The 21,513-nt window shown below is 45.9% G+C and overlaps 1 protein-coding gene across 15 annotated transcripts in view; it reads left to right on the top strand.

Annotated features, from left to right (window-relative positions):
* Window positions 1–8,435, top strand: part of LOC124069086 (rho GTPase-activating protein 12-like) — a 42,506-nt gene extending 34,071 nt beyond the window's left edge. For 2 of the 15 annotated variants that reach the window (XM_046407819.1, XM_046407835.1), the window contains 17 exons: window positions 116–322; window positions 629–709; window positions 1,173–1,301; window positions 1,522–1,584; window positions 2,078–2,152; window positions 2,903–2,964; window positions 3,129–3,216; window positions 4,204–4,305; window positions 4,458–4,556; window positions 4,727–4,829; window positions 5,078–5,197; window positions 5,706–5,804; window positions 5,958–6,035; window positions 6,221–6,355; window positions 6,629–6,734; window positions 7,143–7,313; window positions 7,632–8,435. In XM_046407819.1, the coding sequence (XP_046263775.1) occupies window positions 116–322; window positions 629–709; window positions 1,173–1,301; window positions 1,522–1,584; window positions 2,078–2,152; window positions 2,903–2,964; window positions 3,129–3,216; window positions 4,204–4,305; window positions 4,458–4,556; window positions 4,727–4,829; window positions 5,078–5,197; window positions 5,706–5,804; window positions 5,958–6,035; window positions 6,221–6,355; window positions 6,629–6,734; window positions 7,143–7,313; window positions 7,632–7,653 (1,740 nt within the window). In that variant the 3' untranslated portion in view covers window positions 7,654–8,435. Of the gene's footprint in view, window positions 1–115; window positions 323–628; window positions 710–1,172; window positions 1,302–1,521; window positions 1,585–2,077; window positions 2,153–2,902; window positions 2,965–3,128; window positions 3,217–4,203; window positions 4,306–4,457; window positions 4,557–4,726; window positions 4,830–5,077; window positions 5,198–5,705; window positions 5,805–5,957; window positions 6,036–6,220; window positions 6,356–6,628; window positions 6,735–7,142 lie in introns of all 15 variants that reach the window. The other 13 variants (XM_046407821.1, XM_046407828.1, XM_046407825.1 and 10 more) reach the window with 13 other exon arrangements.
* Window positions 8,436–21,513: the final 13,078 nt, after the last annotated feature.

Below are 21,513 nucleotides of genomic sequence, written 5' to 3'. Positions count from 1 at the left end.
ATTCTGGGTTCATGACTGTCTTTTCTCCTCTGGGACTCCATGGTGAAAGATGCCCTCTGCTTTCTCCTCTCTCTCTCTCTCTCTCTCTCTCTCTCTCTCTGTGCACTAATGGTAGACCACTCCTCTCTCGCTCTCGCCATCAATCCTTCCCTTCCTCTCGTTCTCCATTGGTCGACTCCAGCCTCTGTCATCGGAGGACACCTGCTTCAGTACCTACTCTAGCCAGTCAGACAGTCAGTGTGGCTCGCCGCCGCGTGGTTGGTCGGAGGAGATGGACGAGCACGGCCACACGCTGTACATCAGCGACTATACTAATGAGAAGGTACCGACTGCACGGAGCTGATCTGCCGTCTCTTTGCTGTGGTGGTTTCAGGGGGTGCATGTGGGGTCGGACTTGGGGTCGTTTTATGGTAGTTTTCCCTGTGTAGTGCACAGTTGACGTTTCCTCCACACTGATTAGGCAGAAATGATGAAAATATCAAACTGTTTCCTGCAGTTTCGCTCATGACACACTCAAAGCGACATGCTCGTTCTGTAGGTTTGATGGTATTGCACAAAAAACTGAAGTAAAAGTCATGACTCACTCTAATGAGGCGTGTGTTTTTCTTGTCTGTCCGTTTGTAACCAGTGGTTAAAACATGTTGATGAGCAGGGCAGACCGTATTACTACAGTGCAGATGGTTCGCGGTCCGAGTGGGAGCTGCCAAAGGTGAGACTCTGTGAACCTGTCAGGGTTAATGCTGCACCAGGCAGGCCAGTAAAATAACACAACTGAATGTAAAATACTCATGTTCGTGCCACAACGGGATGAGACCAAACAGGCTGCAAAAATAATATGATTGTTTTCGTTATGGGTGAAGCCAAATAGTTTAATATGGAAAAGTAGGGTCCACTACTTCCTGTGTTTTTTTGGGTTTTTTTGTCCAGCAATCAGTCCCAAACCACTCAGAGACAATTGGCGGTGATATTAAATGATCTGACTGTATATTTGTTACAGCTCCACTCTGTGATTATGGCTCAGAGGATTGATGTTCAGTTGTGACATCACGTTAACTTTTGGCAGAAACAGTCATCTCGATGACTAACTTGTTGTATTCACGTGTGTAAATATTTTCATTAGGTAACGCTAAAAGTGTATTGACGCAGTTTGATTCCTCGTTCCCCCCCTCCAGTACAACCACTCCCCTCCGCAGCCGTCTGGAGACGCTCCAAAGAGTCGCAGTTTGGACAGGAAACACGTGGAGCCCATCGTCCTGACCAAGTGGAGACACAGCGCCTACGTCCAAGACCCCAACGACAAGGTCTGACACCCACATCTGCAAAGTCAACTTTGCAGGACGAGCGCCGGTGAAAATGTTCAGAAAAGTCTAACAGCTGCGTGATTTGTATTTAACCTGCGTGTGGACTTAACAGCCTTGTGCACAGAATGCGTTTGTGCCACATGGAGCTGTGATGTGATGTGATGTGATGTGATGTTTAACTTGAGTGCAGAGTTTCAGTCGTAGGTTGGTTGTTTTGCAGCGGCTGTTAAAAACCAGGCGTTTCCGCACAGGCTCCGCCCGCCTCCACCCGTACAAACACAAAGTCAGTAGACTGTCGAACCGACCAATCAGAGCCTTGCCCCTTAATCCGAGCGGACAATCACTTTGCATGTTACAAATCACAGAACAGGAGCAAAAATTGCATTCCGGTCTCTGCCTGATTTCCCTGAGTTGATTCAGCCTGTTCATGTGAATCTTTTCCACCAAGAAGCTCAACATTCAATCACGAACTTGATTAACTTTTGGACTGGAGGGTTTGGCCACCGTGATACATCAATAATTTGTCTGCAAAAATGCTGAAGGTGAAATATTTCGTCCTAGTCGCAATACGTGGCTCCACATGTAATTTATGGTCACGTTTGTGCAGGTACTCATCACACTTTGCAGCATCGTAATCTCACTGCTGTTTGCCGTCACACTCTTTCATCTGTCTGTGTCTTCTTAACCTCTCATCATCCTCTCATTAACCCTTTAAGTTCTGTCGATGTGATACTTTGTTTATTTTTTATTTTTTTCCCTTCCTGTCTCCTCACTAGGACGCTCCTCAGGGCCCAAAGCCCCCCTCCCCCGACTCTGACTCCTGCCCTTCATCTCCCAAGCCCCCCGCCTCTGTTAGTACTCACCCCTCACCTCACCTCCTCACAGCGGCTCAACTCCATCGGCCAGGGGTTTAGCTTGGCCCCTGATTGTAGGCAGCGGCACGCGTTGCAGCTTATTGCGGGGTTTCTACACAGCTTTGGAAAATGTGGAAATAGAGAAAAGGGCTTTGTCCCAGTATACAGTAACCTTAAAACATTACGCAGCAGAAACAAAGTTGCCGAATGAGAGTTAATGTGAGCCTGTGTAGAATCTCTGTTGATAAGCAGGAATTGCTTGGACTCAAAATGGCACAGGAGCTTTTTTGTTGTCAAGAAACACTTGAATAAATCGTCTGGTTTCTTCCTGGGTGCGTTGATCGTCTGTGTTGCACCAGAAATTTCCACGTGTGTCAAAATCTGAAACAAAAGATTGCTGGCTAAATGTTGCACAAGCAGTTTTGCCAATAATTTATGGTTTTATCTTAATACGGACTTTCTTTTAATCTGATGTCTGCTTGCACTTTCTGTTGTTAAGTCATTTGCCTTTCTTGAGTGGGAATAATGATAGCAGTCTGTTTGTGCTCTGAGCAGAAAGCTGTGATTATTCTGGAGGGTGGAGGGTGTTTTCTGGTGGTGGTGGTGGTGTTTCACTATGCAGTGACACAGTATTCAGCAGCTTTCTGTCCTGTCATCCTGCTGTGGTTGTTAATCATAGATCAAGTGATTGGTGTGTAGACATCCTGCGTCTTTAAAGTGTGTCCTGATGATGTTTTTCCTCTCCAGCCGTCTGAAAAGCACGGCTCCCTGAACGTTACGAAGATCACTGAGCAGGGCAAGAAAGTGCGGTGAGTAGCAGTGGCTTCTTTTTGTGTTTGTGCCTTGACTCACATGCACGAGAGCCATGCAGTACGATCCTGCAGATGAAAGCGTTCTCGCTGAGCAGCTTCCTGTTTCACTGGTCTCACGTTCACTTGCTGTACGCACTCACTTTATTAACCGCCTGTTGCAGGAAGAACTGGACCTCCTCCTGGACCGTACTCCAAGGATCCAGGCTGCTGTTTACGTTTACCAAAGGCCAAGGAGGTGGAACCAGCTGGGTTAGTGTCAGAAACCGTCTCCTGAAAAACTGAGCTTGTTTCACATCCACATTGTGTCTGGACAGGCTAACACAGAAATTGTTTAAGTTCACTGAATAGGCTGAGGAAGAGTCAGTCATGTCTAGACCTCCAGTGTTTTTGAGTGGTCTGTCAGGTCACTGGACAGGAGTTTGGATTGTATTTTGTCTTCCTTTTCCATCTCTTTACCTTTGGTGCTGTTGTCTTCATCCCTCTCCATCCATCCATGCAGCCATACTACCACCGTGGCTCCTTCCCTGAATTCCTCCTGTCACTGTTGAGTAACTGGAGGCCGCCTGCTAAGAAACGTCCTGCTGTCTCCTTTGACTGCTCTGAGCTCCTCAGAGCCTCCTCTGTATGTGCTTCCTCCTCCTCCTCCTCCTCCTCTGCATGCTGCCCCCCTCCTGTGTGCCATCCTTTCACCAAAACCCCCTCTGTGTGTTATTACTGCCTGACGTGGGGCAAAGATTAGGCGCAATATTACTGTGTCATTATTTGCTAAATCGTTTGACCTTTGTGGCTTTAGCGGACTTTAAATGGATTTATTTATTGAACATTATAGGCACCCAGGTAATGTTTTTGCCTCGAAGGGTGGGATGGAGTCCAAGAACCACTAGGTTTAATCAGAGAGCTGTTTTCTTGAAGATGGAGAAGTTGTAAAGGTTATGCTTTAATCAGAGTGAGACGCAGAGCGTGTGGAGGTCTGTAGGGGTCTGACAGGCTGGTGTCAAGCTTTTTGATTACACAAAGCATGACACACAGGCAGGATTATTTCCAGGTTTTAGTTGCACATGAGTAGACTGTCGGAGGAGACAAGTTTTCTGCAGTTAATGGGGGGATTCTGAAACCGCAAAGTGATCCACTTCCTCATCTGCACAAATTGTTGCGTGGTTGAGAGCTGAAGACATCTTCAAACCGTCCCTCCATGTGTTAATCTGCTCTCCTTTGAATGGTGTCCTCTCTGACCAGTTTGGAGGCGGTCAGTCCAAACCGGAGTTCACCGTGGATCTGAGGGGCGGCTCGGTCGAATGGGCGTCCAAGGACAAGTCCAGCAAAAAAAACGTCATAGAGGTGAGACAGACCTGAGGTTATTCGCCCTTCCTCGGCCTCCTCTTTGTTTTGCGTTGCGTCCAATGGCGAACACACGGGAAAACAAACACTAAAGGCAGTTGGCAAAGTGGATGATCGGAGCTGATAAAGTTGTGTCTCTCTCCTGCTTGCAGCTGAAGACTCGACAGGGCACAGAGCTGCTCATCCAGTCAGAGAACGACGGTCTCATCAACGACTGGTACCGAGCGCTGCAGGACACCATCAGCACCCATGTGAGGACCAGCACCTTCACCCGGTCCCCAAAACACAACCAAATGTTGTTCTGATGTTGACTCATTTGATGTTTGTTTTGCTCTCATGAGAGTCCAAAGGTGCAGCAGATTTTACAACCATCTTATCTGTGTCTTATTTGTGTGTGTGTGTGTGTGTGTGTCTGTCTCAGGCCTGGGAGTCTGATGAAGCCATTGAAGAGGACATGCCGGAGTCGCCTGGCGTGGAGAAACATGACAAGGAGAAAGAACACAGAGACTCAAAGAAAGGCAGAGGTGTGTGTGTGCTGTTGAATGGTGTTGAAACTGAACTGATGAAAAGCAAAAACGACAGGAGAGAGGAAGAAAATAAAACAGAGTACACACATGACACAAGACGGAAAGCGAAAGCACTTCAGGTGTTACTCACGTGTCACATGTGCCCTATAAAAGTACCTGCTGAAAACACTGAGTGGCTGTCATGGCGATCAGTGTGTTGAGACGAGTGGTGGACAACACTTTCCTGTCCCATGTGTCCCCTGCAGCCATGAAGACCTCCACCAGCATGGACAGCTCGGACAACAAGAAGACCCGACACAAGCTGAAGAAGTTCCTGACCCGCCGTCCCACCCTGCAGGCCGTCAGAGACAAGGGATACATCAAAGGTACCAGACTCCACGCTGGTTTGTGCTCACTGTGGAAAAGATTAACAGAATTCAAAGAGTTCCACTCGTTCTTAGCGGAAATCAAATTAGGTTGATGCTTTGTGATACAAGCTGGTGTTTTGGTGTTTTTGCTGCTGTTTTATTCCATCTTTCATTTGTTTCTGTACACTTTCTTCTGCTTTCTGAAGTTTCTGTACATAAATTAATTCACTTTAACTTTAATAAGATCTTATTTTTATTTAATGTATCCACCAGTGAGCCATTTTGCCTGCAGGAGGAGGAAAACTTAATGTTTTATAGTTCTGTAGTGCTTAAGTGGGAAAACCTCTGGGATTGCAGCCATTTTATATATTTGCTGCAGGAAGTTTTTGTCCTCCATGACATTAAAACCTCCTTTCTCGTCTCTGTAAGAGGAAGTGATCCGGCACAGGGATTGTCTTTTGGACCCGGCAGCAAAGCATGGACTTTGGACTGTTTTGTGACCTCGTCTTTGTTTGTGTGTCTGCAGATCAGGTGTTTGGCTGCAGCCTGTCCAGTCTGTGTCACAGGGAGAGCAGCAGCGTGCCGAGCTTCGTCAAGATGTGCATCGACCACGTGGAGAACAACGGTGGGTTCGGGCGTGTGTCTTCTTTCTGGTTTCGGTCTTACCTGCTGTAAAATACGAGAGAGGTTTGCCACCTCGTGAGAAAACAGGAAGTGCCTGACTGTGTGACTGGCGTGTGCAGATGTTACTGAACTGTTTTCCCATGATCCCCCGCAGGTCTGTGTGTGGACGGGCTCTACAGAGTTAGCGGGAACCTGGCTGTCATACAGAAGCTACGCTTTGCCGTGAATCACGGTGAGTTTGCTGCTTTCTGTATGAGCCTTTCTTCATTATTTGCGAGGAAACAAAGTAGAGAATAACGTGAGCAGACTGAAAGGTCATGTAGAGCCGTTTTGACTTGACTTTCTGCCAGTTTCACGCAAGTCGCTCTTAGTGTCTGTCGATGGCACTCGGACTGAAGTGTTTGTGTGTGTGTCCAGACGAGAAGGTGAACCTGTTGGATGGGAAGTGGGAGGACATCCATGTGACCACTGGAGCTTTGAAGATGTACTTCAGGGAGCTGCCGGAGCCCCTCTTCACCTACGCTCTCTTCCACGACTTTGTCAGCGCCATCAGTATGTGCTACACCCAGCCGCGCCACACCTGTCTGTGTTTATTCATGCTGCTTGCATTTGACTGACGTGAATGTCCTGTCTGGATTTACTAAGCATGTTGTCAGCCTCTTTGGAAGCAAGACAATCTATGTCTGCAAAAACACAAACCTGGTGATGAAGCTCCACTGCAGTCCCACAAACCACATACCCAACGCGGCGCTGGTGACGGAGTAGAAGATGGCTGCTCAGATTGTGCGCTCGGACTTTAATATCTGTTGTGTTTTCGCTCTGCAGAGATTCCAGACTACAAGCATCGAGTTCAGTCCATCAAAGAGCTGGTCCGCCAGCTGCCGAAGCCCAACCACGACACCATGCAGGCGCTCTTCAAACACCTCAGGAAGTAAGAGTTGAATTCCTTCTCTGTCCAGAACCCACAAGACCAGAACAATTGAAATACAACTTCAGAACGAACAATCCTCATTCTCAACACATAAAAACAATCATAACTGACTTTTTGTTTAAATGTTGACAAACATCTTAATTATTTCTTTGTCTGCTGTATGACTGGAAATGGAGGGAAAAGATTTTTCTCACAAATTCTCACACCTGAAGCAGAAACCAGAGAATATCTTACACTTAATTGCTTTTAAGCAATTCATTTATTATCAGAATTGTTTCACATCACATAGATTCTCAGGTGCTGGCGATGCTTGTTTGAAGACCACAACTCCCATGATCCCACACCACTCGCTCCCTGGAAGACCCAGAATCTGCATTCTGCGTGTTTAACTCTGCGTTGTTCCCCCAGGGTGATCGACTACGGTGAGGAGAACCGCATGACCACCCAGAGCGTGGCCATCGTGTTCGGCCCCACGCTGCTGCGGCCGGAAACGGAGACCTGGAACATGGCGGTCCACATGGTCTACCAGAACCAGATCGTGGAGCTAATACTGCTGGAGTACGAGAACATTTTCGGCAGGTAGAAAGAGACACCGATGGATGAGCCTCTTTGTTTTTTTGGGGTTTTTTTTCTCTCTGTCTCTCTCTCCCCACGCAGAGCTCTTCCTAACCCAGCCCAGCCCGGCTCGGCTCGGCCCAGTCTGGCCCGGCCCAGCCCGGAGGCAGCTTCTCTTTATCTCAAACCGACATGCATTCGCTGGCCTCTCCAGTCTTAGAACCTGTGGACCAAAGCCTCGCACTTTTGTCGTGGTTCACACATAACGTAGACGTAACAAACTAGCGACCAAAAACAGTTTGCGACTCTCTGCACTTTTCAGTATCTCGTTCTGTCCTGCAGCTGCTGTTCACTGCAAAGGTGACGTCTTCCTGTCCCGACACTGGATTCCTAAACCCGATGCAGGGGCCAAACAAGCCTCTGACTGCTGCACAGACTGACTGAGCCCAGAGGAGGCTCGGAGGCGTCAGTATTGGAGGAGGAGGAGGAGGTGTAGCCTGTATGTACTGTACTGTATGTCCCACGACCTGTACGGACCACGCTGAGGAACCCACCTGAGAAACCAAACTGCTGTGCTCGGCTTTAGACATTCAGACCCTAAAGAAGAACAAGAAGAAGAGGGGACGACATGGAGGTCTATATGTCGTCAAAGAACATGTCGTTCTGCCCTTTCTGCTCTCTCTTTATTTCTCTTTATTTTAAATGTTTTGTTCCCCTTCGTCCTCTTTCCGCCAGAGCTTGTCACTCTGTTCTGTGTGTCTGCACGCCACCTTCTCCATCTTGGCTTTAAGAACAAATCGTCTCGCGGCGGTCAGAACTTGGATAGAGCAAACAGTGGTACTCGGCCGGGTCTTGACTCTCGGATCTGAATTGTTCTGACAAACCGCCTCTGGATGCGACTCTGTTGGTGAATCTGTACAGTGTTTATGTGTGTGCATGTGGGGGGTGGACGGATGAATGGATTTAATGACGATATATTGTACAAATAGTAAATACAAGTAAGTACGCCTGGAGTGTTAAGAATGAGGGAGAAAATGCTATTTTGTGATCTGTAAACAACAGATGTGGAGGTTTGGAAGATTGTGAATGTGATGTGGGACAGTAACTGTTGGCTTTATCAAACTGGAATAAAGACCTCTGATACGACATTTTGTTGTTTTTATGCTGAATTCATACGTTTTAGTGTCCACTTGTGCAACAGGAGTCGTTTGTTGCGCGACTGAAACAGAATCTGTGAGGTTTGACCTGAAGTTATTCAAGGAAATCGTGTAACGAACCAACAATATGTAATACAGTGAATATATTAAAACATGAAAAAAATCAAAAATTGAAACACCAGGCCAAAATTTTGTCTGTTTTGAATGTCTTCATTTATAACTCAGATAATTCCCAAAAGGTTGGGACACTGTGTCAGATGTAAGTAAAAGCGTCTCAGCCTTTTTGGAATCAGGGATGTACTCATAACGACTCATTTATCGTAAATTTGCCTTTAGTGTATCATAACTGACGTACCACATTATGATTTTGACTTGTAAGTCAGAAGTCTGAGTGTCATATTGACTGATTTACTAAACCTCACATATGACTTTGCACTCATAAGTTTGACGTTCCATAAGATTTGTCATGTTTTATTTTCTCGCCCCGTCAGGAGTTTGTCTACAGATAAAATCGCTAAGCAGGTCAAGAAACTGTCGATCTTTCAGAGGCGTTTCTGTGCCCTGTGAGAAGCCTGCACTTTAGTGGGGTGATGAGGCAGCTAAGAGGAAGCCTGTGTGTGCGGCGAGTGACTTTTTATCAGTGATTAAAATCTGAATTTGAATGAATTAATGACATTAGTGATGGCTCTGCTCCCCGTGAGTGTCACAGTCAGCCATGTCAGAGAGCCAGCAGGGTCCTGGACCTGGTGCCTGACTGGAATTAAGCCTTGATTAAGATGCTTAAATACACCTGTGATCGTTTCTTCCCCCTGAGCTGCAGGATAAAGAGGCCCGGAGGAGAGGAGGCCGACGGGTGAGGAAATGAACATGATGTGAAATGACTGTGAATAAGACTATCATGTGACTCGTGACAATTAGCAGATCAGAGTGCGAAGTCCGACGCTGCAATCACACCTGTGCGCCACTCTGTGAGGTAAACTAATGACACTGAGGCAAAACCACAATTTTTGCCATGCAGGTGCTCAGAAAGGCAGCAGGATTGTGGCACAGGTGACGTCTGGTGCAGGATGAACCTTCACAGTGGATTCTTTCATCAGAGATTTCCTGGTGCAAAGAGAGAAATGCAAAGTGTTCAGCAGGGGCCAAAGCTTTTCTTTCTTTCCGCTGTGGAAATGTCTCCTATTTCGGAGACATTTCCACATTTTGACTCCACCTGCAGTTTCCTGGCCTCTGATTTCACATCAGATTGCTCTGAGCTTCAGACGCGCAGGAAAAAAAACTGCATGTCTGCTAGCTACAGACGTGTTTGTCTTCCTGCTACAGACGTGTTTGTCTTCCTGCTGGCTTTCCGATGCCCTCGACAGAACACGCCGGCGAGTTCTGCTCATTTGAAACATCTAAAGAACAACAAGAGCAGCCCTGAGCGGAAGTTATCTGCTAAAAGCCAAAGCAGCCGACCTCCTCGGCTGTGCCGCCGCGGTCACACCTCCCGTCACCGCAGTGTGGGATGTGGAAGGTGTCGAGATCAGACACATCCATGCAGCTCAGGAGGTGTGATGTGCAGGCTCCTATGGGGGTGCAGTTCAGAGGCTCAGAAAGCTTTTCATGTCAGGCCCCTGCGTCACACCACAGAGCAACATTTCCCCCTTTTGGTTTCCTTTAGAGGCAGGCAGCAGCGGTGACCATCAAATGAGGCTCGTAATGATGATAATGTTGTCACCCAGCACAAGGCTGGAGTGAGGACTCTCTGAACTGTGATAAAGAGAGAAAATCTGTCTCAAGGAAGACATCAGTTGTGTTGTTTCCACATGAATGTTGTCCAGTATCAACAAGGCTTTTGGTTCAGCATCGCCTGAAAAAGCTTTTAAAAATCAATTTGTGTTCACTATGTGGCATCTTGTTTCCACAAAGAGCTTTGATTTTGTATGTATGTACTTCAGACTGATTCAGACTAGCACAGCTAACTGCTGTTATCTCAGGGCTGCATCACAGCGCTGCACCTTCATTCATCAGGAGAACAGTTGTGCTGAGCTGGCGTGCTCCTTTTTAGGACTGACCCACTTTAAATTGCTCCAGTTACAGAGTCACGGCCATGAGACGAGGTCAGGACGAGCACTGGGCCCCTGGCGCTAACCTGATCAACAGTGTTTTCTAAAGACTTGATCCTGAAGAGGATTTTGTAACGCGCTGACACTCAGGACTTAATTCAGTCTAGATAGATAGATGCTTTATTGATCCCGAGGGAAATTCAAGAATAAATACATGCATTGGCCGGGAAGTTATGGAGGGCAAACTTTGACATGTTACCACACCTACATTTTGGCTGTAAGTGAATTCATGTCCTCAGCTTAAAGCACAGCTTCAACAGGAAGCAAAGACAAGAGGCTGGAAATCTAATGTTGTCAGGGATGCAACTGAAAATGATTCTCATTATCAAATATATATATTATAATTTCCAAATGTCAAACAGTCCGATCAAACATCAAATCCCAAAAACATTCTTTTTACAATTATTTTAAACAGAGAAAAGCTGCAAATCCTTGCATTTGAGAAGCTAAAACACGAAAATGTTTGACTGTTGGACGTTTTATTTTTGCCTCCAATCTTGCCCAGTGGCCACTCGTGGTATTGCAGCCAAAAAATAAAACTAAAATTCCCCCTCTCAATATGATCAACTAAGCTTTCTCAAAAAGATCTGCTCTGGATGTGTGAGAAATGACAAACGCAGGCTTCTCCACCCGAAACTGGAATCCATCCACAGCAAACTGCAATTAGATCCGATCTTGATTTTTAAGTGTGGAGGTTCCTGATGCTGTCTGAGACTGTAATTAACAAGGCTGACAATCATTTTCCAATGAGGGGACATTTCTTGTCTGAATGGCGTGTCTGTTAGCATGAAGTGATTATGATGTGCTCGCAGCCGCCCAACAGTCTGGAAACATCACTTCAAACGAGACATGAGTGCAATTTAGATGGGATTTACATTAGGATTTTATTTTTTATGGAGCTGCTTTAGCAAGATAGATGTTGATAAATTTTATTTTACTGTTGCTAAAAAGGCAAATTGTTTCAGTGCTAATATGAACAATAGATATCGAGAAACAGACAGACAGTTTTATCAGTAACAATATTTGAATATAGTTCACAGTGGAGATCTGAGTGTCGAGACTCCGTCAACCAAGTGAATGCGAGCGACTGACAGTTTGAGCTTCTTCGAGTTTGTCTGCACTCGTGTCTTACTGTTTATTATGACTGCTGGAAAGAAATTTCTCTGAGTAACAAGTCATTCCTTCTTGACTTCGGCGTCAAAAAAAAAAAAAAAACACAGCCGAGTTCACATTTGCTGTACTTCCTTTTTCAATTTGTTCTAATTTAATGACTCTGTGTTTTCTTAACGAGATGTCTGACTATTAGATTAATTAACAGAATGTTCCCGCATGAATTCAAGTTTCATTAAAGAGCTGAGTGACAGCTGGAGGACGGATGGAGAGACGTGAGGAGCATCAGCAGTGGACTGTGACAGGTCAGCACGCGCACACACACACACACACACACACACACACACACATGTCCTCTGTGTCTCCTGGTAATCACGTTCTCCTTTGGTCATTTAGACACAAACCCACACTCGGGTGGAGGCTGACGGGGTTCCTCTCCGCCTGCTTCCGCCACGTCTGAGTCCTCTGTGGAGGCCCTGCTGTCACACACTCGCTAAAATGGACAGCCGCGGTGTAAAAACGACAAGATCGGCGCAACATCTCTGCGTCACGCCTTTCATGGGTTTTGTTTGTGGTGCGAAGATGAACTGTCATGGCGTTGATGGCTGAATGAAGGCGAAAGGAAACAAACAAAAAGACAGACTGAATGTATTTCAGTTCGTTCGGTGTTCGCTCAGTGCGTGTACTGTGAGGTGCAGATGATAAAACCTCAGTGCCGCGAGAGCTGGGACCCTGTGCAAACCGGGACTGCAGTTTGGCATCAAAGACTTGTTGTTGAGTTTCATCAAACTTGGTCTCAGAAGTGAACGCAGGCAGTAAACACGTACTGCATGTTGTCTGAAGGGGAAACGGTTTTCATCATCAAACATTTAAACAGGAGAGGACTGGTGAGAGCAGGCCCCCCCACCCCCTTTTCAAGGTCGGCACATACAGCATATAAATATATAATATTATAATAAATACGTATACATAATACATATTCAGTGCAACAAACCACCTTTTGTTTAACTTTCGTTTAATCAGACAGGCTGCCGTACTGATCGAGGACCATCAGTAGCCAGTACACGATCAGCTAGTATTTACCGTATCACAGAGCTTCACGTACGACTTTAATTTCCCTCCAGCTCACAAGTGGATTTTGCTGTGATCGAGGGAGGAGTTGTTGTGTTAAGCACAGACAAACAAATCAAGTCGCTCTTCAGCTTTGAGGACGTGTCGAGTTGTTCAAATCCGGCGAGTTTCTGACTGAGCAGCTGCCTTCGGTATCGCTGCTCTTGGCTCGCTTTTGTCTCCACGTGGCTTCGAGCTTCAGTGGTTACTGCACACTGTGAGAGAGATCTCTATTAAGATCAACCTGACTGACGAGAGCTCCAGGTAGCCAAAACCCTCTCAGCGTAAACCAGTCACTGACAGGGAGGGAAACCAGCCGGAAAAGCTGAACGCTGCTCTGAATTTCACACCCTCTGCTCCTTCCTAGGCGGGTTTTCTCCCTTCACTGCTGTCCTCCAGCAGAGAGACCCAAAGTGTTTGATGTGAATGTTATCTATCGCTACCTTCACATGGAAATCATGAGCTCTTGTATTTTCCACACGGGAAACGGCGTTCAGGTGGCTTAAGGTGTGATAACAGCTGCAAGGCGACTGACGTGACTTCAGTCTGCCACTGAACGAGAAAAGGGTTGAAAAAACAAAAACATTAAAACTTTAAACAGTACAGCTTATGTCACAACCGAGCAGCAACCTCCAAGGCTGAAAGCCAATAGCAAAGAGCCAAAAACTGCAGTTCCTCAACTGGCCACTTGAGGCTGGCTCCAAAAGCGAGTCGGTCCCCATAAGACCACATGTTAAAATGCCGTGTGGTACAGCCCAAAGGTCACAGACAAAATGTCCATGTTTTATACAATAACTTGTGAATTCGGAGCTTTCAGAAATTTTTCACGTACGTCACGAACTTGTCTTTGAGAGGTTTGGGGGGTTGTGCTCTAATACTCCTCTGTCATGTTTCTTATCCGACTTCTGGTTCTGGGGTCTTTGACCAAGTTGGTGGAGCCCAAACCCCCACTGGGCCGTTTGGCTCTACTCAATCATCATTTTCTAATGTATTTGAAGCCAAGCCTCACTGGGCAGATGGACCAACTTCACTTCGCAAACTGACTTCAAAATGAGAGATCTGCTCTTTGGACTAAAGTGACGTCTAGTTTACAAGTTGATTGATAATCTGAAGCCCCTAATTGGGATGGGATTTAGTTCTGTGGGACAGCTTGACTGGTTTTAATAAGCTGTGTGTTATTATCCTCCTCCGAACTCTTTATTAATAAGAGACCTACAGAGCTGCTGTTTCCCAGCCTGCCATCGTATGAGAGCGAAACAAGAAGTTTCCACGGCCTAAAAACTGTTTGTGTTTGAATTCCCTCATGGCTCGTAGCAGAGGTGCCCGTTTTCTCTTGACATTTTGGTTTGATGACTGACAGCAAAATGGCAGTGTTACCAAGTTAATGAGATTTATCCAGAAAGGCCAATCTGCTGATCCGCTGAGAGGCTGTAACATTTCTGTCGCTGGAGATTAATCGATAAGTGGCCAGACCGTCTGCAGACCACTGCATAAACCGTCCCCACAGGCTAAACTTTAAAACAGAAACGCACACACGATAAGAACTGACTTTAAGTCACACGTCTGCCTGGAAACAAACAAAGCAAACTTTCTTCCCGTGCAGAACAGACTGAACTCTTGCGATATTCTAAAACATGAAGGATCCGTGAACAACTGGTTTTGTGAAGACATGATGTTAAAAATCTGACATAAAAACACCCGTTTTGTTTATTTTCGGGATTTAAAATGTTTTAGGGCTTTTCGTCCTGCTGTGGATAAACGGTGACGTGTACACCAACAGGTTGGTGTTACGTGCATGCAGTTTGCGGGAATAAATGCATTTATAGCTTACTCAAGTGAAACCAGCATTATATCCATAGGAGCAGGTGCAAATGACCTCCACTTCTCATTTTTTGAATTGAAATTGCTTTCCTTGCTTGCTGCCGACGTGCACACTCAGTAATCTGAAGACTTACTTTCTTTAATGTTCCTTAAAGAACATAACTCTCCAACTGTGCCTAAGCCGATGCCTCCTTGAAAGTGTTTAGGTCGAATAGAATGAAATGATGTTGATCTGATCTTCAAAGCTGCTCTGTGAATAGAGATGATGTGAATAAGTAAAAAAATAGTAAAAAAGAAAAAACAAAGAAAGCAAAGAAAGCATTTTTGTACGTTTCCAGTTGCATTTTAAATCGTGACAGATGCTCTCTTATCCACAGAAGCTGTTCTGTTGACTGGATGTCTGCTGGCTGTGGTGGTGACACATATCAGTGGTGAAAGTCACAGAGTCAAATCAATGCCAGCAGAGTGTGTGTGTGTGTGTGTGGCAGGCGTTAATCCCAAAACTGTTTCTCCAACTTGCCTGAGGGTGCAGCTGTCTCCATCAAGGGCAAACGGAGGCAAATAATAGAACAGATTAGCATACAGCATCATGAAACAGCTCAGGGATTTGTCGCCACACTTCTCCTGCACACTGTCTCCTGTAAATATATTCACTGCATAAAATAACACCAGTGGGATTGTCCTCCTAAACTCGGGTCTTCAAGGCTGAATGGTTGCTTTGCTGTCGTTTAGTTATTTTGTGAGGCTCTGCGAGCAGCTAAACCTCCATCTGCAATCATTAGATAAATCCTGCAGTTTGTCGCAGCATCTGCTAACACAGCATGCTTGGTTAGATCGGCGAGCTTCCTGCTCCACAGGGAGACTGTCGAACAAAAGCAGGAGAAACGCCATGTTGTGATTTTACACGCTCGGTTAAGTTTGACCGCCGTGTCGGCTCCGAGCTTCGCAGTCGTGCCTGATTGCTCCCAACAAGTTCCACTTCTCAAGTCATTTGCTGTCAACAAGTTCCATCGCACGCTTTGCTATGGAAGTCATTTGCATAATAGCTGCCCTCTGTGGCACTACGAGCCGCCGGGGGAAAACTGCTTCCTTTTTCCTCTTTCATCCGTCCTCGTGGTGCAGGACAGAGAGGTCTTATTCGGTACGAAAGCCAGCCTGAAATCTGTTGCCTGTGAGGACGGAGGAGGCGTGTTGGCACAAAGCGGAGATGTTTATGTTTGTCGAGCAGCTTTGGAAGCGAAGGACGATGTTTTCTCCATGTTTCCGTCGCTAATCGCTGTCTAACTGGAACCTGCCAGAGCAACACAACGGTTGTGCGATGCGAATTAGAGAGGAGGAATCCTTTCGCTCCATGTAACACAAGTTAACAGGTTTAACTGTGGAGCTGAGAATAATGCTGGGTTGCTGCAGAGACAGAGACAGGCAGTCACTCTGAGTTATGTAAATTTCCACAAGCTTTTTCCAGTAATCGTTTCCATTGTAGATTGTGGTGTAATTGTGCTGCTGTTGGCTGCTGATAAACCTTTGGAAGAGTCTGGTCTCCGCTGGATTCTATCAGGAGGCCGTCAGACAGAAAGTGTTGGCTCAACCAGGCAGACGGGAGCTTGTTTTTGGTGGTAGTTTGTCCTCTTTGTGTCTGCAGCACGTGAGACAGAAGCAGCAGACGGAGACAAACATCAACACATCAGGGTCGTCACACGCAGCTCGCCGGACGCTCTTATCTGCGGCAGCTCACGGGCCCGGGAGCGTCCGGACTCTGAGTTCTGGTCCCACAGGAGATAAAACCACTGACTGTGGCGGAGACGCTCGACTTGTTGAAGTTCACAGGACTTCTGCGTCTGTTCCTCTGCCGTCTGTGGCTCCATCGGACACTTTGCTGACAGATTTGCTCTTCGGTCATTTTAAGCTCAACGTTGAGAGACATCAAGGACGCAAAGGTGGAAAAAGTCCCAAAAGTTTAGTCAGTGAAGTTCCAGTTGGAATATCGCATTGACGGAGGATCTTGATCATGAGGGTTGACAGCTTCACTTCATAAGGAGTCAATGTCTGTCTTTTGACACATGCTTTGTGTTGGAAACCTGGTTATATGTACACACAGTCTGTGCACAGCTATGGAAAAATCAGATTGGTAATAATAAATAGAAGGAGAAATCATTGAAAAATGATGCAGACATGTCAGTGGCCCCTTGGTGTTTGGCTGCAGTACAGGTTACAACCCCCCCCCCCCCCCCGCCCTCCATGTTAGCAGAGGGGCCCTGAAGGTCAGGAAGAGATCATATTTGGCTTAAAATAAATGTTTTGTTTTGGGGTTTTTTTTTGCCACTGACAAGACTTGAAACTCTCGTGACTTCTTGTTGAAAACATCCACTTTAGCCGCCATAAATTCAGCTGGAAAATCTCCCGAATCTACATCCCAAATCTACTTTTGGTGCCACAAAGACGGGTACAAATGTCCAAACAGATCCGATCCACTGGTTGAAGAGGACTTGCGCTCGCCAGACTTTGACTGTGAAGGACACAAATGTGTCGTCTTATTTCCCAACGTTTGCCGAAAGTAAAAGTCTCTTCAGCTCTTTTTGCATTCAGCCATTTTTAATCCAATGTGCTTCAGTGAGAGGTTTTAAAAGAAAATCCTGCTCTCTAAATGGCTTCCTTTCTGTTTGCCGTGTGGAGGACAGAGCTGTGTGATGACTTTAAGCCACTGAGAGTGAAGATTATAATTACTCTTCAGGACTGTCTGAAAGTCTTTTCAGAGGAGCCGAGGCTTTTATGCATGTATAATTTGATGAATTCTTTAATTTACTTGGAATTATATCAAAGACTTCTTTTTCTCCTTTTGCGTCATCAACATTGTTGTTGTGGAACAGCCTGCACAGACTGAGGGGCAGCTATCTCGTATATAAATATAAATCAGAAGTGTGTCCCACAAGCTTAATGCTGAAGTCAAAGCTGCTACAGACACTTCCTTCGCTCTGACACAAACAAGGCGAGGTGATAAACGAGATAAAACACCTGCTTCTCATCATTTATTTACCTGATAACTATCATTGGGGAAAATGAACTAATGAGGCATCTGTGCACTAAACTGCTAAATAATACACAGCAGCTTTACACGTGAAGAGAGAAGCTCCAGATAAACTTGTTGTTGCTGTGGATTTCAGGCCCACTGAGGGCTTTTTGTGTGCTGCCGCTGAATGCTGATCGACAACAAAACCTCTGCACAAGCTTTGATTCAAATTCTCCCAACAAAACAAGTCCAAGGTCATTTCATCACAGTCACAACAGCAGCACAACAGGAGGCGTTTCTGTCCACCGGGAGTCGGACTTGTGCGGTGACTGGAGCCCGTCGAGGTGGACGGACGGACGTCCTTGGCTGAACTCTGGACAGGATGAACAGCAAATCTGATGAGAGTGACGCCTTTACAACTCGGCCTCTCGGCGTTCAAAGTGTCCTGGGTCGGCGTGAGTCTGGGCAGGACGTGAAATATTCTGAGAGGAGGATCGCTTTGATCAATATTCAGCGCATCTTTGGAACTTTAGTTGTGATCCAAAGCTGTTAATTCTTTATTTGCTGTAACAATATGAAGCCTGCAGTTCTGCAGAGCCTGCAGCTCTGGAGAACAGACGGAGGACAGTAAACATATCCCAGACCTGCTGTCTGCCTGAAGGAAGCCAGAGGCATGTTACTGTTCGCCGCAGGGCGAAATCGTTATTGGACAATGTGTGCAGGATGTTATGCTGTAATGCTGAGAACACATGAAAAATTCAAGCAGCAGTTAATTTCTGCAATTCTTATTTCATGTCTTAAAACCAGAAAATGGTGAATCCCAGACAGCCACGGCTGCCCAAATCCGGCACTTACTGGACTCTTGGCGGGCTGGTGATGAGTGATGGACCAAAAGTGCTCCAAGTAGCACTTCTCCGGTTCAGGTCTACGTTAGTCTAAGTGCTGCTAATTAGAGCTGATGCTTAATTTAAATTGGGTCAAGTCCCCTGAATTGTGTTGACTGTGGCTGGGTTTTGGGTGTGGAGGCGTTTTATCAGGGTTACACTAATGTTAAAATTATTTTAAAAGCCAACATATTAATTTAAAGGTCCCATAGTTTCAAACAATTTCCTGGAAAGACATTTAGACAATATTTGGAGGAAGGCTCCCAGAAATCTCTCTGTGATTTGGTCCTAATTCAGAGCAATGGACACCGCATTTAGTTGATATATTTCTTGTTAATGGATTACAAAAAAGCAAAATGCAGTGAATCGTCTCGTGAGTTTGCAGCAGGGAAACATGATGTGTGTCTGCGAGGATCAAAATCAGCATTAAGGAAGTTTCCAGTAATAAACGAATAAATAATTGCCTGAGGTTTAAACAGAGCAGTCCACAGTAAAGGCATTTCTTTGGAGCGGCAGCCTCAGAACTGAACCTGCTTTCATATGATTATGGACAGATCAGGAAGGAGGTGGGAATGTGGACCTGGAGGATAAGATGCTACGTATGTGAGGCGTCTGTGGTCAACATTAAGGCTGCTTCAGTCAGGAGGATTAAAATGGTTGCAGCTCTGAAAGGCGGAGCTGCCGACAGACGGACGAGAGCGTTTTGTTTTCGTCTTAGCTGAACACAACCTTAACTTTCTGCTTTGTTCTAACAGCCTCTGCGTCTTTGTAAGCTTTGGTTTGGACTTTTGTTCTTCAGTTTACCGTCACGGCAGAGTGAGACTCCGTGTCTGGTCCGGGTGAGCACTTTTCTGCTTGGTCGGTGTGAGAACATGCAAGCTAAGGAGACTTTACAGCCTCCGCCAGCCCTCGAGCCCGCCGGGACGACACGTTTCGTGGGTCACGTCGTGTAATGGCAAAGGAGTGCAGACAGAAATGAAAGCTGTGGCGACATTTGAAGTGCTTTTTCCATTCTGTATGATAAAACATCAGGCGGCTCCAGACGCCGGCCCACATGGCGAGTGCTTCTGCGTCCGCTGGATGTTTGGTGATGTCGTCCTGGCAGTAAAGACGCCTTTCTGTCACCATGAATCTTCCTCTTCCGTGTTCAGACTCAGCGCTTTCACCTCTGCGAGCAGCTTTATTGTTCTGCTTGCGCCCCATTGATCGATTAAGTTTTATGTCTTTCTGTTATTTCCTGGTCAAAGGTGACACTGGTCTGTCCCACGGTGTTTATTGGCTTCACCAGAGAACCGCGACGATCCCGCTTTGCTTTGTCGCTGGTTCTGCTCTGTTTCCATGGTAACCATGTCAGGCCACGAGCCTGAGTCCAAGAGCAGACGGGACCTTTTTTCCCTCCTCATTGTGTGGTGCTGTTTGCTGCTGTGCTGAAGATCGTCAGCGCAGGACAAATGAACACGGCCTCATTTCTCTAAAGTTTCACGTATTCTCCTTTAGTGTGGCGGTTTGACAGTAGGAGCTGGCAGGAAAGTGTGTGATGTGCACCAAAGGTTGCTGGCTGGTGATGTTGCGGTTGCCATGCGGCCGTGTGGACATGTGGACATGTGGACATGTGGACATGTGGACGTGTGCACTGCAGCCATACCAAAGTCCACGAACACACATGAACATGTCGTGGTTGTTGTGTTACTGGGACCAGTGCTGAACTGTGAACATCGTCTGCAGTGGTGAGAAACTTAATGGTGGCTCATCCCAACCAAGTCTCTCAGAAATGACATTTATATCCAACTAATTTGTAACAGCAAATACTTTACATTTATGAGGGAAACTTAATCGATTATATTCAGTGATCATTTTTATTTGACTGAATCAAACATCACATTTATGCGTGGAGCTGGATGGCAGGTTCAGACTCTGTTCTGTGGTTAAGTTTAGGCAACAAAAGCGCTTTTGTTGAGGTTAGGGAAGCAAATCTGTGTCTGTTGAAAGAAATAAATGATCTGTATTTGTATCCTGACATGGAAATGGGCGGGGCTTAAGCAGGAAGTTGGTGCTGCTTAACCTGGACCTGGATGGGACTGAAAGTTGTTAATTTAAGTCTGAACCTGATGTGGGATGATCAGAAGCTTATTTCAAAGGTTTATTTATTATTTATGAGGAAACTATTGACTGAAAAGTCTCAGAATTAAGCTTCAGATCAACGGCAAGTTCTTTGTTGCTTGAATGAATAAACATCAGTCAGTGACCCAAGGAGCTGCTGACACATTTTACTGTGCTGATACTCATAAAGTACTCAGCAAAGTACTCGCTCAATCAAAACACACACTGTCTGACTGTATTCATCAGAAAGCAGGTCATCAGAAGGACTGTCAAAATAAAAGCTCTCCATCCAACGAGGGTTGCGATATGGACAAAAAACAACTCTGAGTTAATTAAACAAAGAAAATGAAGAAAAGTTTCTCCAACGATTAAGCAAGTTAGTACGAGAAATAATTTCACCCTCACTGACTGCGATGTGAGGATGTCACGCAGACTCATAACTCAGTGGTTTGAGTTGTTGGTTGTGGGGTCTGCTTCCTGCTGGGAATACGTATTCTACAGAATGTATGCAGAAGCTTTGGAAGAGCATTTCTTCTGCTTTAGGAGGAGATTTAAAACATGAAGAATTAATCATAGCATGTGAAGAGCAAAGTGAGAGGATGATCAGGACAGAAAGGGGGGAAATAAGTGAAAGAAAGGAAATGAGAGCAGAAGACGAAAGGGCAGACGCTGTCGGGGAAGAGTCCACGGCGGGAGGTGAGGAGGACAGCATGGAAGAAGCATGTTGACTCCAGCCCTCTCATTATAAAGGTCGTTAGTGGTTCCTCTCCTCTGGGTGCTGATTAATAACATCATTTAGATCAAAAGACCGCTTAAGTCAAGACCTCTGAATTATAGTTTAGAGAAAATAAGGTCATCAGAGAGAGAGAGAGAGAGAGAGAGGCAGAGAGCTACGAGGCAGAGCTCTCACTGCACTGAAGGAAAAAT

Source organism: Scatophagus argus, chromosome 13 (assembly GCF_020382885.2).
Source record: "Scatophagus argus isolate fScaArg1 chromosome 13, fScaArg1.pri, whole genome shotgun sequence".
NCBI lineage: Eukaryota > Metazoa > Chordata > Actinopteri > Scatophagidae > Scatophagus > Scatophagus argus.
The sequence above is the reverse complement of the archived record's forward strand: the minus strand, read 5'-3'. Positions and strand labels throughout refer to the sequence as shown.